We start from the raw sequence: 18,289 nt of genomic DNA on the forward strand, positions 1-18,289 counted from the left end.
GGCGAAAGGTGGTCCTATGGTTGATGGTACCGAAAGCTGCTGAGAGCTTAGGGAGAATTAACAGGGTCACACTCATGCATCTCTCTCCCAACAGAGGTCATCATATAGGGTGACCAAAGCAGTTGCCACACTGTACAAATACTGGGCCTCAACCCCAAATGTAATGGATGAAAACGTACACAGAACTTTACTGCTACATTTTGAAGGCAGCCTCATTGGGGTTTTATTTTCAAGTATATTTCTTCCTTTATATACAACTTACTTGAATATATATTTTTTACATTTTCAGTATACTCTTGACTGATAATCAAAAATAATCCAATAAATTAACAAAATGCATATAAATGTAGTAGTCATTGCCAATTCATTAGCACTTCAACTCACAGAAACCAAAGATATTCAGAGAATGTAAAGTGTGCAGTTAGAAAGGAGACATAATCTTGTGGCACTGTGCATTTATTTGCGATGCTGAAAATCCTCTTTACAGAAGGTCACAGCAAAAATAGCTGAACATACCATAAGCAGTCCAGAGCAGTAAAAAGCAGACGATTATGACCCAATCCACTATAGAATTTCTTTGAATCCATCTTCATAAAAGGAATAAGTGTATCAACTCCTTCCCATCCAAAGAGTTCCTGTTTGATATATAGCAAAGCCATTTTAATCTAGAAAAACTGTACACGTTCATAATAATTTACACTGCACTTAACAATCATTATAACCATTACATTCATTCTCTGTAGTTTTCTATGATGGAGAGACCCACAGGCAAGCCATCTGTTATCATATGAAAAGCAGCCTACTTCCACCAGTTTAGAATCCTCACTCAAGCATCCTGACACTACAGAGGAAAGGAAGACTGAAGAGGCTTATCACTTTTTTTACCCGCTTAGGGAACAGAGGGTTCCAGCAAGATTAATTATTGCCAAATGGAATAAGATGTATCCATGCTGTTGGCTAAGCCTTTGCATCTTCCAGTGTTATACAAGTAACTGGTTTTCAAAGTCCCTTCCACTCCAAACTGCTAGGGAAGGTTAACTACTTGTGAGAATTAACATTTTAAGATTTAAACAAGTGGGAGCTAAGAGCACATGACCTATAGACAGAAACCTTAAATACTTAACTTCTTTTCCTTATACATGATAATATTAGATTAGATAATAGATATTAGATTCTACGATTTTAAAAACAATGAGAAAATACTAACCTTTCTATGAAGGTTATTTTCACAAAGAGTTGACAAGAGAAGTAAAATATCAGTCTGAATTTCTACCACAATGGCACTTTCTGGATAATTCTTTGTGGTATTCTTTAAGATACCTAGCAGAATAAATAAATGTATAATATCAAATTTACTCCTCCAGAAAAAATATTTCACATAGTTTGGCCAAAATACGCAGTTACTTTAGGTACTGTTAAGGGCTTGTGTGTGATGGTTTTGTTCGTGTGTTGTTTTTTAAACAGTAGCCCACTTCTACTAAAATGAATTACAAACTGCTTTTGATTTTTTCATGAATTTCAAAAATTATTTGCCACAATGTGTATGAGGGAAATAATTTAGAAAGGAAAGGTTAAAAACCCTGTTACACACACAAATTCTTTGGATAGCTATAGTTCTTGATATATATTTTAAATTGGCATCCCAGTGTATTACTGTGTACTGAATCCAATATATTGATTTGACCTTTCCTTTCATGTAAATTCAATCAGCAGGGTTGTGCTCTTAAAGTCAAAACAGAAAGAATACAGATGAAATGTCTGCTCAAGAAACATGCTCAGATTTTCATGCTATGAATCTGCATTGCTATTCAGGACCTGGAGCCAATATGTGAAAGCTATGAGCAGTGCAATTCTGCATAATGTATAGAAAGGGTGGGGAAAAGGAAGATTGGTTATTAGAGATTAAAAAGTAAAGTTTCAAAAGAGAGTAGAAATGAAAGCTGGAGAAATTAATCAATTCAGGCAAAGGTAGCCAAGACTATTTAATATATACCTCACCTAAGAGTTGATTAATTGCTCCCTGATCACAAAGATCAGCATTCACAGCATCATCACAAAGGGACACAACAGGATTCAGTACTTTCAAGGTGTAGCGCATCTGTGCAAGCTTGGTGCCACGACCGCCAGTACCATGGAAGCTGTTACCTTGAGCAAAGAAAGGATCTGCAAACAAACGAAAACAAAACATCTTCTTTTGCAATATAGTGCGTTTAGGCTATGGCAAGGTCTTTTGTGTAAATATGATTTGAAGAATATTGCAGACTTTAACATGGTACTTTGTTATAATAACATACATAACCAACCAGTGGCTGCAACATAAGACATTTCATGGTTGATCATCATATAGATTTACTGAAAGACATTATCATGGCTCCCTGGTGTTAATTGTGCTGGGAAAAGAAATACAGTACTGAGAGAAAGGAATGTACTACACATGAGTCCCAATTCAACTGCATAGTGACAGAGGGCATAAGGCAATGCCTGCACTTCCCCTCACATAATAAAGAATCTAAGTATACTAGTCCAGACTGTTTCCCTATTTCTTTCATACCCATGTTGAGTATATACTTGTAAGCTGATTTACTACAGTTCCTACAACTGTGATAAGGTTTAATCTTGATCCTGGCATGTCAAGTCTCCCACTGGTGTTTGATAATAGAGTGAGAAATATTCAAAGAAAATTACATTTTTTTAAAGCTGTGCTTGTTTTAATGCCTGCCCTGTGTTATAGTGTTCATGCAACTGAGGTTCAATGCAACAGTCAAAGCTGTAATTTATTTGTTCAAGGCTATTGATTTTCAGTTTTCTGTGACTGAATACAGGCAACGACCGATTAACATGCATCTGAAAGATGCATGATTTTGCCTGTGCACACAGTGCCAAAGCTGGAAATGACAAAAAAGTCACAAAAAAGGGCGGCATGGGGGTAAAGCGGGGGCTGGGAATGGAACCCTGCATGAAATGGCCGTTGACTGTAATTCAGCACCAGTGGTAGACACAACACTGAAAATAAATTAAAATACAGTGGTACCTTGGGTTAAGTACTTAATTCATTCCGGAGGTCCGTTCTTAACCTGAAACTGTACTTAACCTGAAGCACCACTTTAGCTAATGGGGCCTCCCGCTGCCGCCGCACCACCAGAGCACAATTTCTGTTCTCATCCTGAAGCAAAGTTCTTAACCTGAAGCACTATTTCTGGGTTAGCGGAGTCTGTAACCTGAAGCGTATGTAACCTGAAGTGTATGTAACCTGAGGTACCACTGTATAAGATAAAAATATGTTTAAAGGCTTTGCTTAAGTATAATAAGAAGATTTTAGCTTGAACAAATACATCTTGCACTGTTTCCAAAAGACACAACCGTGACTCCTGTATATATCTTGCACAGACTATAAAGCACCATGCCATGTACAAGGCCAGCATTATGTAATAACTGAGAAAGCTACACTTTGCAAGGTGCCTTTCTGTTACTAATTTGAGACCTCAGAGCACCTTGCACCTGATGTCATTGTGACATCAGATGATTTGCAGGTGGGTAGCTGTGCCCACCTGTCAAATTTGGTCCATGAGGCTGATCCTAATGTGGATCTGACTCATGGAATCAAAAAGCTTCCCCACTCCTCATCTAATTGGTACTGAGCTTCATGGTCACCATGTCCTTGGCAATCCTGAAAACAATTCCTCACCTATAGAATAGTGAGGATTTACAATGCTTTCAGGTGTGAAATTAAGAAATGGATTCTCTAAGCTTCTTGCTTAGTACAGGCATTAAGCATAATCAGTGATATGATTTAAGTACAGTAGTTCTATCCCACCTACTCACCGTTGCCCATGCACCATTCGAGAAACATGAGAAGGCGAGTATTTCCTTGGCACATCATGTAGTCATCTACCAACAAGGGAGCCATTGTAGCTAAGGTTGCAATTGCAAGAAGCTGTAACTCTTCATACTGGGCAGCAGACATGTCAACCATTCCTGGCTTTTCATTTGGTTTTAAATAATGAAACAAGGCCAGTATAACTTTACCCTCTTGTAGCAGCTAAACAAAGGAAGGAGATATAATATAAAATGTCACTAAAAAAGTAAAGAATAAATCTATAGAAATGAAGCAAAATGTTCCACTTTTTATAGAACTTGTATTTAATGTTTCTGTTCTGAGGTGCCACTGGTGAGACCAATGGTCATCCTATTGCTATGTCATAGCAAGTGCCTGGCAAGAATGTGTTCCATTTAAAAAGCAATCTAAAAATTAAGTCAGAAAACCCTCCACTCGGTTTCTGAAATAGGCTGAACTCGGAAGTCTGATTTATATATTGCCACAGCACTTTCAGAATTGCTTGTGCACATTCTTCTAAGCATAGGCTAGACTCACAGCATATTTCAAATAAAAATTCTATTGTAGTGAGAAAACAGTAGCAAACTTCAAGCTACAAGCTGGTGTATGATATTTATGTATTTCATAAAATGTATATACCACTGGATTGTAGAAAAAAACCTGTGTAAACACAGATAATTAAAATGATTAATGACTAAATAATCACATACCTGTACAATACATAAATCTTTCGCTAGTACAGTAAGCATGTTAAGCAGTAACTTTTTCAACTCAAAATCTTCATAACAGTAAGTCAGCCTGAGGTTCTTTACCAAAGGATTATGACTTTTTACTGTGAATGAAACGAAAATATTCTTGGTAAAATAATTAACTGTTTACTGATAAACTGAAGTATCAGTTACTAAAAAGTTATACTGCTTACCTTCAACAAAAGTGGCAAATAATATTAACAGCTTGGCAAACCCCGTTTCCTAAAAAATACACACAAGTTACAGTGGGGGGGGGGGGAGAACAGTGTAAGCGTTACTACATTCATGTAAGTAGGGCACACAAATAATAAAAATAACAAATGGTAGACTACTTTTAGCTTTACTAGAAAATACTAAATGGGGTAGGGGCTTTAGCGTAGCTTTTCACAAATAACTAGACTTGTTATGAACTGCCCAAGTAATAGAAAGGCAGTTGAAAATGGTTAAGTACCAAGATCCTATGTCAGAAGACAGGACTTAAAATCTTATGAGATTAGGAGATGAGAAATGGCTCCACTCCCAAGACATATCTTACATTTCCTGGAACCTGTAGAACGCTTAAGAAACAGAGACATGTTCCTACAGACAACCTTATGGACAGAGACCAATTAACAAAGAAAGCAGAAGACTGAAGAAGAGAAAGACATATCCCCAGGAGCCCTGAAATAACTAAGCAACCCACAAGGCATGTTAAGAAACACCCCAGAGAACATTGGCAACGACAAAATCCTAAGAAACATCTTTTTGCAAGACAACCGAGTAACGCAGTGCATTTCAAGGAAGGGGATTTGTTTCTATATTTGACATGCTGACACCAACGCACTACCACAATAATACAATCATTTCCTTTAAAAGTATTTTCAAAATACCAGCAAAAAATGGGCCTATAAATCTCAAAATTGCGTAAAGGATACATACAATCATTGGTGCTCCTGGGTTCTGAGCCACAAGGGTGGCGATCACCAAAATGTCATTTCTTAGCTGACGATCATAATGGCGGGAACCATGTATAAGCAAGTTTGTAAATGCTTCCTTCAGAGCACTGATAAAAAGATAATATTCTGTATTTTAATTTATGCACTCTATCTCTAATTATATATATATATATATATATATATATATATATATAATCAAATATATACTTCTCATCAAAATCTGAAATTCCAAACACGCTTTTCCTTCACTTTTAATTTACACTTAATATTTAAATTATTTTGAAGTACGTATTACATTACCAAACTCTTAAATTAACTGCAAAATAGAGGATCAGATTTTTGCTCAGTGTGCAGTAAGATGGGACTGTTGATAAAAATTAAGTGTACAAAAGATGCTCATTGCAGGTTTTTAAGCAGACATTGGATAGCCATCATGGATGCTTTAGTTGAGATTCCTGCATTGCAGGAGGTTGGACTAGATGACTCTCAGGGTCCCTTCCAACTCGACAATTCTATGAAAAGAAAAACCCTGCTAGATAATACTGAAGAATTATCTAGTCTAGTCCAACAACCTGTTTCACAATGGTCAGCTAGATGTTTCTAGGAAGCCTAGTGAAAGAGCATGTGGAAGAACAGTTCTATTCAGGCACTGAGGCCCAGCAGCTGATATTCAAAGACATACTAGCCCCCATTTTGCAATTAAGCACTAACAGACACATGAATTCAACCAATCCATTCTTACAGCCACTAAATTCACTGGCCATCATCATATTTTGTAGCAGCAAATTCCCTACGTTGACTATGAATTGCAACATAGTCACATACAAGTCTACAATACACATGGTGTTTTATTATGATGATGGGGACGACAACACTCACCTATTTATTATCACTTTGGAAGATTATCCATACTAGGTATTAGTGAAAATATGTTCCTTCTTTCTTTTTAAAGCATATGTGAAATACAAGCTAAAAATCATACATATTTTACAATTTATGAACTAATTATTAGAATAGTAGCTGAGATGATATATGCTATGTGAGTGCACTTAACTTTACACATTCCAAATTACTGAGCTGCTCAATAATTTCTTCCTTGGAGGTTTTTTCTAATAAATTCCAGAGGATTTCTGAGGAACGGAATAGCAGCTGTCCAGAAGGGTCAGCATCATTAAGATGAGAACATAATCTTCTTGGGGCTTCAGCTTTCATCATAAGTTTACAATTTGTCTCTGAAATGGAAAAGGATCAATACTTAGGTTCGTCATATTGCTAATGTTTTATGAAATAGAAAAGCAAAATAAGAAAAGATTATATTTTAAATAGATAAATTACACTAACCAGAAATAGAAAGATGTTGCAGTGTTTTAATTATCCATAATTTCTCTTGAAGTTGATTTTCAACTAATGTCAGCGACAGGACTAAAGTTTCTGCTAAACCTCCTGCTTCCACCATCTGCCTTTTATAGTTTGCACTTACAGGTTGGTAAGCTGGAGAAACAATAGTTTAAAGATGCAAATCTTATTGATGTAAAGCAAAGGACGATGAGGACATGTAATATTTTGTTATGGAAAGATTCAGAAATGCCCTACTCCTAATAACTAAATAATTTTCCAAACATATTATTATGCTAAATCTGGCCAGAATCCTGTGACTGATGCCCCACTTAATTAAATGCTATTGGAATAGGAGGGAACATGGAAACACAACAGTAATTTACAACTATCTTGACCATGGTTGGGAAATTGTCAAAATGAAAAAGTGTCTCCGCATAAGTAAAACCTAAAATTAATACGAATTAATACAAAGCCTATAGGTAAAGGTAAAGGGACCCCTGACCATTAGGTCCAGTCATGGCCGACTCTGGGGTTGCGGCGCTCATCTCGCTTTATTGGCCGAGGGAGCCGGTGTACAGCTTTTGGGTCATGTGGCCAGTATGACTAAGCCGCTTCTGGCGAACCAGAGCAGCGCACGGAAACGCCGTTTACCTTCCTGCAGGAGGTAAGGAGGAGCAGGAGCAGGGACCGAGCAACAGGAGCTCACCCCGTCGTGGGGATTCAAACCGCCGACGTTCTGATCGGCAAGTCCTAGGCTCTGTGGTTTAACCCACAGCGCCACCCGCGTCCCTAATAAAGCCTATACTGTACACTAATCTCATAATGAATAAGAGCAAACCTGGGGTGGGGGGTATCTAACTGCTGAAGTTACTTCCAGTCTAAGCAGGTGCTAGAATCAGGAGATGCAATCCTGTATCTCAGCTGTATCACCCACTGAGACCATATGAGTAAGCTTGAAAATATTATGAATCCAGCAACCAAACACAGCATCCAGCTGGAATGCATGCTTGATCAGGAAATAGATACATTCAAAATGAAACAATGTGAATCTATCCACCCTTGAAAAGACACATCAGTTTAGAGAGGAGCTGCATTTAATTAGCCAATGGAATAGAGGTGTAACATACTTAATCCTAATACTGGAAACATTTTACGTTTACTATATGCCATAATGCTATATGCTAAGAGCATATATGGCCAATTTAGACCTTTGCCCAGGACGATCATGTTTTCACATGCATCTCCCTTTATCACACTCATAATGTGTGCAAGGGTATTCCACATAAGCCACTGAAGGAATAGTGGCTGCCTTAAAAGGGGGGAGAGGGATGATATGATTCAGCACTATGTATGTATAGATATCATAGTGGAGAACCTGTGTGCCTTAAAACAAGTTAGGTGCAACTCTTCCACCATGCTTTTGCTCGCTCCTCCACTGATAGAGCATCTTTTGTCTGTCTGATCTAGGCCTATGATAAATTAAATGACCATCATACCAATCCAAACCCAAGATCTGCCGTGAGTTTTTCAGGCTTTTTGGGCTCAGCCACTATAATGCCATCATCTTGGATCAACCAAGGCTCTGCTGGCTCAACTGCTGAAACTTAAGTTGGCAGAGGTTCCACGGACGGTCTGGGGTTCTGACAGGGCAAGCACAGACTTATACAAACCTCCTTCAACTTAGTCATGTGACCCCGCAACTCAGAAGAACTTACACTGGCAAAAAGGGTGACGTTAAGTCAAACTCTTTATCAAGGCTTGTTTTTCTTCTCCCAGGCTCAACAGACAGTAGCCCCACTCCTGAAGACAGTTTGGAATAGAAGTAACTTATGCTAGTTTAGTTTAAGCCAGTATAGGCTTGCTGGCTTCCTATACTTCCTATACAGCACTGTTAAGCTGTAATTCTGTGCACCCTTACGTAGAAGCCCTATTCAATAGAATAGAACTTACTTATAAGTAAGCACTCATATGATTGCACTGTACATATCATTAAGCAGTTAATACAAATATATAAAAATAAAAAGAATACCTTCATACTCTTTCTTTGGTGGTTCAGTGTGGTAAAAGCTAATTACACACTTACATATCTGTATCCTTACTTGAGAACATGGCACTCTCATTAAGTAACCTGGGGAAATGGAGAGAATGTGATAATTGTGTAGTGGGAATGCAAGGTTCTGGAAAACAACCAACAGTCAATTAACAGTCTTAGGATATGAGAACCCATTAGACCCAGCTTTTAGTGAAATACATGGATGATTCAGTGAGACAGGAGCACAAAGAACTAGTCTCATTAATAGTAACAACCTCTAAAATGTTATATGCAGGAAAACTGAAATTACTTATGACAAAGTCTATTAAAGAATAGATAGATAAAACATGGGATTTTGCCTCGTGGCTAAATTATATTTAAAAAACTAAGGAAGCCAATTTTGAGGTAAACAGGATCCCTTTTATAGAATCTAGCAAGAAAAACTGGTTACTAATAATATTTAATAATGGCTTTAAAATATATGTATATGTTTATAGTTTTGTTTATCTGGTTTGCTCAAAATGTTTTTTTTAAATTTTGTTTCTCTACTTTCCTAGCCCTCCTACACCAAAGTCTACATTAAATAATTCATATAACAAAAATCAGCACCCCACACTGCAGTAAAGAGAGAGAGATAAATTTGTGTGAAATACATGGGAATAATATAAGAAAACCAAATAAAATATCTTTCATATTATACAAAAGATATGTATTGAAGTTTGAGACACATGACCTACAAGCCAAGGCAATGCTTTATGTGCTTAAGCAGTCTGTATTGAAGGAGATAAACAAACATAATTTGATGGAAACACATAGGTAACAACCCTAAACAGATGCAAATTCCACTACCAAGTAAGTTTAAGATTTCAACTACAGGTTGGTGGAAATATGTAACTGATAAAACCTATGCTGTTTAAATTCTTCATGGTTCTTAGGTTTGGAATAACCTATATAGCACAAGCAATCTTACAGAGCATCAGGTAACTTCTGGCCCACATAGACATGTCTAAAAAGGTGTGTGTGTGTACAATCTAAAATTACCCAAATTTGCAATTGATTCTTGAACTTCTTTGGTGTAGTTTACTTCATCAGATAACTTCTTTTTGTAAAATGGTAACCTGCAAGACAGTTATTACAATAGTATTGAATTACCATGGAAAACTAAAGGTGATTCCTCTTCATGATATTGATATGTGTTCTGTACACCAACAATTTTCATAAGAAGAGTAAGTGAACAAAATGTGTTTTTCCCCAGGATCAGCTTGTCATTTATAGTTATTCTGATCTTATTTTAATATTTATAGCAATTATAGGAAAATACTTGTGTTACTAGCTGATATAAAACAAAAATCCAAAAGTAAAACTATAAACTGCAAGAGGAAGCCATTATATTAATATCTGGCTGCAGAAATGGAGCAGGAGGTAGCAGGGCCCACCACAGCAGACCGGCTGCATTCGTCTCCTCCCCTCCGCAGCCGTTAGCTGGTCTCACTGGCTACAACAGTAGGACAGATATGAAGAAGGGCCTTCCATTCTTCAGAGAGACCAGCTCCTTTTGGCTCCTCCTCTTCATGATTTTTTTCTATTTAAGCTGGTCATTATAATAACTTTGTAACTTCAATACTGGTGTCTGAGTTTATTTGCTCCTCTCCCATTCCCATCTTTCCCCTTTTATGCCATGTATTTTAGTTTGTAGAACTGTGGGCAGGGACTGTCTTGTTTGTTACTGATTATATGTCAGCTGTTTTGTGACCATTTCTGGCTAAAGAGCAGGGTAAAAATGATTTAAGTAAATAATCTAGTATAATACAAATCACATGCTCAGGCATGATGAAAGAGGAATTTAATCGTACTTGACGCTACACTTATTTCCATTCCAAATATTATGCTTACGTTCTAGAATATTCACACAATAATAATCTTTATTGTAAAGATGATCCAGTCAGGCTCCAGAATACTCACAATAATGAAAAAAGCAATGTGTCTGATTGTTTAAAGTGGGGTTGGGTTGTTCATAAGTGATATAGGCTGCAAAGAAAGCCCTATTAACATAACGGAATCTACTTCTAAGTAAAAATGCATAGGATTGTACAGTGGTGCCTCGCAAGACGAAAAGAATCCGTTCCGTGAGTCTCTTCGTCTAGCGGTTTTTTCGTCTTGCTAATTAGCGGATTAGCGGCTATTAGCGGCTATTAAAGGCTTAAGGGATTAGCGGATTAGCTGCTAAAAGGCTATTAGCAGCTTAGTGCCTTAGAAAAAGGGGGTGGGGAGCGGAAAAAAACCCCCAGGAATCGCAAGACATTTTCGTCTTGCGAAGCAAGCCCATAGCAAATTCGTCCTGCGAAGCACCTCCAAAACGGAAAACCCTTTCGTCTACTGGGTTTTCCATCTTGCGAGGCATTCGTCTTGCGGGGCGCCACTATACTGTAATTGACTTCAATAATAGCTCTTCATAAAAGGCCACTGGCTTTGTGAATCTCCTCAAGGTCCAACTTTGTAATATTTCTATCTTGAGTGCTGGTTTGCACATAACACTAAGTCAGTCTCTGGTGTGTTTCCTCCTGGTGGGGTAAAGACAGGAGCTGGAGAGGAGCAAAATTGGTACTAATGAGTAGCATACACCCAGCATGCTGCTTGCTAATGCTAAACCATGGTTTAACATTATATGCAAACCAGTTGTAAATGTGTTAAGTAAGGTTGCTTAACCTGAAGTGTCTGGCCAACCAGGTTCCTAGAAGCTTGAGGCTAGTGTGACTCAAATTTGTTTCTAGTTCTGTGCAGAAGAGCTCTTAAAACACATGTTTACATCTCTTACATATATTAAAATCACCAAGGGTTATTTCCCAACACTAAAACACACTTAATGGTACCATCTCTTGGTGATAATGATCCCTGTACAATAAGATGACCTGTGGGCAACAGGAGACCTGTCAGAAACTGGTTTCCCTGTATTTAAGGTATAAATGTAATGTATTCCTAGTGCTGCAATTGTAGCTTCTTTTCCAGAATGTGTGTGACAATAGAAACAAGACTTGGAAAAAACTGGTACATAAAAGAGAACAGAGATGGCAAATGAACAGAAGAACACCTGTTAATGCCAGTAGAAACATGTAAATAAAAACCTGTATTAAAATAAAGAATGAAATACATACCCATATAATTTAAGAATTTCACATGTTGGTTCTAGGAAAACATTGTGGTGTGGAATTCTTTCAGCACATAGATTTAAAATTTTAGATATTTGTGTTAAATCATTAAGAATCTTGTAATTATCAGGAATCAAGGAAAATTGGAAAATTATGTATAATAACCTCTTTAAATAATAAAATGAATAAGTAAGCCTTCAAATGTCAGCTGTTAAATTAGATACAAGTTTAAGGAGGTAGTATGCCAGATTTCTAACAGTGAAGAGGATACATAAGTCCTGCAGAGCTAAATTTTCCACAGTTCTAAGAGTAGCTTTCTAAATGAATAAACTGTTTCTAGAAACTTAATTAGATTAACTGATGAGGCACCCCATCCTAAAAAAATTTCTTTACACCCAAACTATATACACATGTGCGGTCTGTGTCTGCGACAGGGTTTCCTGTTGCTATGAGGAGACTAGACTCAAGTGGGGCTCTGGGTTACAAATCCCAGAGAAATCACAGGAATGTAAAGTTAGATACCTAACTTTTATGATCTGACAGGTATTTATTTCAGGTAACAAAAGTACGCTTTTATTTGTTTTGAATAGCGTACATTATGGAAGCATGAAAATGAGATTATCTTCTTCTATATAACATTGACTATACAGATCTATCTGTAAATTATTCATTATGTCAGCTGTGCAAGTGACCCAAACAAAGGTTTAGAGCAACAAGACTTTAGGGGCATTAATGAAGAAGTGTACGATCTTTTGCAGAGAATGGTGGGATCTGATAGTTGCATTCTTTGCAACACTGCAAAGTATCTTTCCCAATATTCTGTGTAAAGTATCCTTCTCAGATCATGTGACAAAATGGCTTAGCTTGAAAGAGCAATAAAATCATTATTACCTATTGCTTGCCAATCTTTTCCTGTTTAGTAATTCCAGCATATTTGGCACTAGCCCAGCAGAAGCCATTGCATCCACATCATAATTAATATTATCCCACATTCAGGTATAGCAGCCTATTTATATCAACGTTCTTTATATCAATATTAGTGGCCTGTTTGTGTATTATTTTGTCATAAATTGTAGAAAGTAATTATTGGTCTAGATTTTAACTTATTCTGTCTTCCAAGATACATGGCATGTAATAGCATTTCATAAACAAAAACAAATGGAATACAGTGGTACCTCGGGTTACAAACACCTTGGGTTACAAACACTTCGGGTTACAGACTCCACTAACCCGGAAGTAGTACCTCGGGTTAAGAACTTTACCTCAGGTGAGAAGATAAATTGCGCGGCGGCCGTGGGAGGCTCCATTAGCTAAAGTGGTACCTCAGGTTAAGAACGATTTCAGGTTAAGAACGGACCTCCAGAACGAATTAAGTTCGTAACCAGAGGTACCACTGTATAGACTATATTAAAAAATAAACTGCTGCAGTTATTCCTGACTTATTTGCACTTGCTGCACAAAGTACGCAACAGAGATGCAATATTCTATTAGAGCAGTAAAATCAAGTGCTCATCTATCTGACATGAAGAAATATATAAATTAACTTAACCGGAACAAAAATTATTTTGTGTTTTCTTCTTCATTCTTTTCTCTTCCTTTTTTATTCCAACAAAGCAGCAAAAAAGATACAAGCCCATATTCATAGCGTTTTGCAACCTTCTTCAGTGCTTCAAGCTGATCTTCCAAATTACTCTTAGAAAACAGGATGAGAAAGAGCAGTAAATGAGTGTGAACAGTGCTTAAAGTGTTTTGCACAAACATTCTACGCTACACAGCACAGAACCACCAGGAGTCATGTGTTCAGTACTGGTGGCCCAATTCTGTGAAATCATACAGGACCCCATTCTGTTAAACATCCAGCACTTACATTCCAGCAGGCATTTTAAGTAAGTAACTTAGATTTCATATTTACTTTTTTTTAGGAACCTTATTATATGTCACCTAGAGACTATGCAGTTATCCTAAAATAAATAATGAAGGCATGGATCAAGGTCTATACAATTTTAAGCACAATTAATGGGAAGAGAATAGTCCAGCCAAAGTTAAGCACTTTCAAGTTATTTTGAAACAAATGGAAATCCAAGTAAACTTATTTCAAATGTAGAATTTATTTAATGCTTTGGTCATACTTACTAATTCTGTTTCTTCAAGCAGTTTGACAACATGATTAAGATCCATGGATTTCAAGTTGTTATCCTAAAAAGATTCATTTAATCAATATTTAAATGATTAATAATTGCTAAGCATATAGCACATGTCTCATTCCATTTTCAATCTTCTCACCTCCTAGTTGTTCTTTCACTTCCAGCTACGGTTTTATATATTTCACAATTCTGTACAAACACAGGGTGATTCATAATGAAATATACAGTTTCCAGATGCTGTAAGACAGTAACAGGACCACAACTGAACCATGAAGTAGAAGTACTCATAAAGTTTGTGTTCCGCTGCTGAGGGAAGTGACGTAGGCGATAGTGTGCATGTCACATGACTAGTCAGGCAAAATGGCTTTGTCTGCAGTGGAGAAGGCATTTTGTGTTCTTGAATTGAGCAAAACGGAATCTGTAACTGTTGTGCGATGGCATATTCAATCATGATTCGGAAAAAAACCTCCAAGCAGAAAATGTATCTATGATTTGCATTAAAAAATTGAAACTACAGGCTGCTTGTGCAAACTGTGTGTATTGGAAGAAGTCATTGATAGTGTTTGCACCGCCATTCAATGAAGCCCGGGAGAATCAACCCATAGGGTGAGTCACATTTGGGCAGAAATGGATTTGATGTGTATTTAATTTAATGTGTCGTGTGACAAAGGGTGCACACATAGAACATCTGTGACTGTTTCTAAAAAAGCTTTAAACATTCCCCTACAATTCTGCTACAGGTAACATAAGATATATTACATTCTTTTTTATAGTGCGTTGAAACTGTATACTTCATTATGAATCACCCTGTACAATGTAATCAATGAATTAGCACTGGGTGCAAAATTCAGCATCCTTAGGCAGCATCTCTGGCTTTCTAATGTAAATGTATGGATAAATACCTTTAAGGGTCCTTCCAATATCTAGTTTAGGAGGTGAGGCCCAAGCAGGAGGCAGGGCTAGAAAGTATCTAAAGGAGACAAAACCTCCAGTGGTACATAGTTCTAATTATTGTTCAAATTCTTTGACCTGCTCATCATTAAACAAAGAACATTACAATAAATGTGTTGGTGAAAATGTCAGAAGTATGGGGACTAAATAGGATTTGCAATGGTAGGTGGGTGGGGCAGGAATATTTTGTCCAATGTGGGGCTCGAACCCACAACCCTGAGATTAAGAGTCTCATGCTCTACTAACTGAGCGATCCAAGTCTCTAATGCTTTGGAGTAGAAATTAAAAACAGCATAAACATCAGTTAAATCCTTCCTACTTATGAAAAATGCTTATAGCAGCTGAGCCAAATTTTAATAGGTTGAAAAGTCATATATACAATTAAGCAGACACCCAGAATTTTTCAATGAAGAATTTCAATTTTAACGTATTTCAACAAACAAGTGCAGCAAATACATCTCAGCCACATATCTTATTTAATGCCATTCTTGTTGTTATTTAGTCGTTTAGTCGTGTCCGACTCTTCGTGACCCCATGGACCAGAGCACGTCAGGCACTCCTGTCCTCCACTGCCTCCCGCAGTTTGGTCAGACTCATGTTTGTAGCTTCGAGAACACCGTCCAACCATCTCGTCCTCTGTCGTCCCGTTCTCCTTGTGCCCTCCATCTTTCCCAACATCAGGGTCTTTTCCAGGGAGTCTTCTCTTCTCATGAGGTGGCCAAAGTATTGGAGTCTCAGCTTCAGGATCTGTCCTTCCAGTGAGCACTCAGGGCTGATTTCCTGAAGAATGGATACGTTTGATCTTCTTGCAGTCCATGGGACTCTCAAGAGTCTCCTCCAGCACCATAATTCAAAAGCATCAATTCTTCAGCGATTAGCCTTCTTTATGGTCCAGCTCTCACTTCCGTACATCACTACTGGGAAAACCATGGCTTTAATTATACGGACCTTTGTTGGCAAGGTGATGTCTCTGTTTTTTAAGATACTGTCTAGGTTTGCCATCGCCTTTCTCCCAAGGAGCAGGCGTCTTTTAATTTCGTGACTGCTGTCACCATCTGCAGTGATCATGGAGCCCAAGAAAGTAAAATCTCTCACTGCCTCCATTTCTTCCCCTTCTATTTGCCAGGAGGTGATGGGACCAGTGGCCATGATCTTCGTTTTTTTGATGTTGAGCTTCAGACCATATTTTGCATAAATGCCATTCTTACTAGCCCCTTACCCTGGTGCTAGGATATATGGCAGTGAGGCCTTGGTTAGTCAGCCCCTTTGCCTTAGGAACATTGAATTCCTATCCCTGAAAGTGATTCATAGCCTAATAATGGGGGGAGGGGGGACATTTTAATGTCTTTCTGGTACATCACTGTTTATTAACACTTTTTGTCATTTGCATCATTCTGAAGCATGTTCCTGCTGATGAAGGTCACACTAATCCAAACAGGCATAAGAATGACAATTTAATAGATATTCATAAAAGCCTGGTTGCTCAAAATATTAATAGTGCAAATTTCCAAATGCTTCACAGTTCACACTGGCCTCATTCCTCCCCCAAACAAATCAAGAGCCCGGTTTCAGGCATGAGGAGGTTGGACTAGATGGCCCTTGGGGTTCCTTCCAAGTGTACAATTCTATGACACTCTTGGCAGGAGCAAGGGAAGCTGTGTGTACCGGTAAGGAAAACGCACTAAAGGGTAATACAGAAGAGAAAGTGGAGGATGGAGCAAACAAGGCTGAACAGGAGAACAAGTTAAAGCTAGTGGGGGTGGGGAGGGAGGAAATGCCTAAAATAAATATGTGTTCCAACTTCCAAGCCCAAATTGAAAGTGCCGTTTTTTACCATCCGTGGCTTGGAGTCAGGGTATCTAACTGGCTGCTTGGAGGAGATGCCCTTCTTCACTGAGCAAGTAAATAAAAATATATGCATACAGTAATCTTTCCCGGCTTCGATTCCCCCCCCCCCCGCCTGCACCCTGTGATGTCGCATTCTAGATTGCAAGCCCCTAGGGGCAGAGCCCTAGACGTAGTCCCTTCAGCCTGTAAGCCCGCCCTTTTAGATTTTAAAGCGCATGAACGTCGAGGGTGCAGCCATTAAAAAATAATTTTAAAAAGTGTCCTGGGTTCTGAGAGGGGAGGAGCCTCGGAATCCCCTCCATCCAAGACTCTCCGAGGCAGGAGGAGGCCGAGCTCACCGGCGGAGCCCCCGGCTTCCTTGAGGGACTTTCGCGGGGAAGACGGCGCCTGCTGTTGGGCTTCGGGGTAGGGAGGCCTCCCGGTTGCTCTCCCTTCACTCACCTGCTGCCCGAGGCTGTCGCTGAACTGGCTTTCCGAAGGGCGCAGTTGCCTGGAGGACGAGGAAGGCGACCTCCCCATCTCGGCGAAGGAAGGGACATGGAGGCTCGGAGAAGCCTCGGGCCTGGCTGTGGAAGACATGGCGCCTCACGACGCCCCTCCGGGCTCTGCGGAGCTCAAGCCTCAGGGGCAGGTGCCGGGCGCAGCTTCTACCGAGACGGTGCCACAGCCGACGACAACACAAGCCGGGCGCGGTTGCCATGGGAGCGGGAGAAGCCGGCGAGCTCTGGGCGCCCTGAGGGGAGGAGGAGAAGGAGGGAGAGAGGTTGAGCTCCTAAGTTAGGGAGGGAGGCCGAGGCGCCGGCAGCCCCTTCGCTCAAGCCTCCTGCCGCCGCCGCCGCCGCCTCATCCCCGCGGGAAAGGGCTTCGGCCTGCGCCCATAGGCTACCTTCTCCCTCATATTCTCACATAAATCCTTCATAAAGCCGAGCTCTGTGTCTCGGGTTTCTCGCCCAGTTCTAAGGCTCTTTTTGAGGTTTCTTAGGCCCCCTAAAAGGGAGCTGCTTCTTCAGGGCAGCTGATTCTGGGTGTCAGGAAAAGGGACAGCCCCTGGCTATTATTATTATTGTGTTTCTACTACCAACGAGTCATTTCTGAGATGCCAAAATAACCTGTCTTGGGTGCTCTGCTTCTTTGAGATTTGGGTGGGTAGCAGCAGGTACCGTTTGCTGCTGTTCTTTGGGTAGCAAAATCTGGGGAAACCTAGCTAGATGAATTATTATTATTAGCAAAGCGTCTTGGGTCAGCCCTGGATGTGAGGCTATCACAGGGCTAGCACAATGCCCTTGACCTGCCATGTCTTGGAGAATATAG

The 18,289-nt window shown here is 39.2% G+C and overlaps 1 protein-coding gene across 1 annotated transcript in view; it reads right to left on the reverse strand.

Annotated features, from left to right (window-relative positions):
* The window catches only part of CFAP69 (cilia and flagella associated protein 69), a 50,740-nt gene extending 32,880 nt beyond the window's left edge, over positions 1-17,860 (reverse strand). Inside the window, exons 1-15 of the mRNA XM_083407185.1 lie at positions 17,420-17,860; positions 14,169-14,231; positions 13,665-13,727; positions 12,042-12,151; positions 9,931-10,007; positions 8,887-8,985; positions 6,861-7,010; positions 6,574-6,751; positions 5,503-5,626; positions 4,758-4,806; positions 4,546-4,667; positions 3,823-4,039; positions 1,999-2,163; positions 1,208-1,320; positions 517-635 (exon numbers count right to left, since the gene is read on the reverse strand). Of these exons, the coding sequence (XP_083263311.1) occupies positions 517-635; positions 1,208-1,320; positions 1,999-2,163; positions 3,823-4,039; positions 4,546-4,667; positions 4,758-4,806; positions 5,503-5,626; positions 6,574-6,751; positions 6,861-7,010; positions 8,887-8,985; positions 9,931-10,007; positions 12,042-12,151; positions 13,665-13,727; positions 14,169-14,231; positions 17,420-17,557 (1,787 nt within the window). The 5' untranslated portion in view covers positions 17,558-17,860. The remainder of the gene's footprint in view (positions 1-516; positions 636-1,207; positions 1,321-1,998; positions 2,164-3,822; positions 4,040-4,545; positions 4,668-4,757; positions 4,807-5,502; positions 5,627-6,573; positions 6,752-6,860; positions 7,011-8,886; positions 8,986-9,930; positions 10,008-12,041; positions 12,152-13,664; positions 13,728-14,168; positions 14,232-17,419) is intronic.
* Positions 17,861-18,289: the final 429 nt, after the last annotated feature.

Source organism: Podarcis tiliguerta (genome assembly GCF_965153285.1).
Source record: "Podarcis tiliguerta genome assembly, chromosome: 12".
NCBI lineage: Eukaryota > Metazoa > Chordata > Lepidosauria > Squamata > Lacertidae > Podarcis > Podarcis tiliguerta.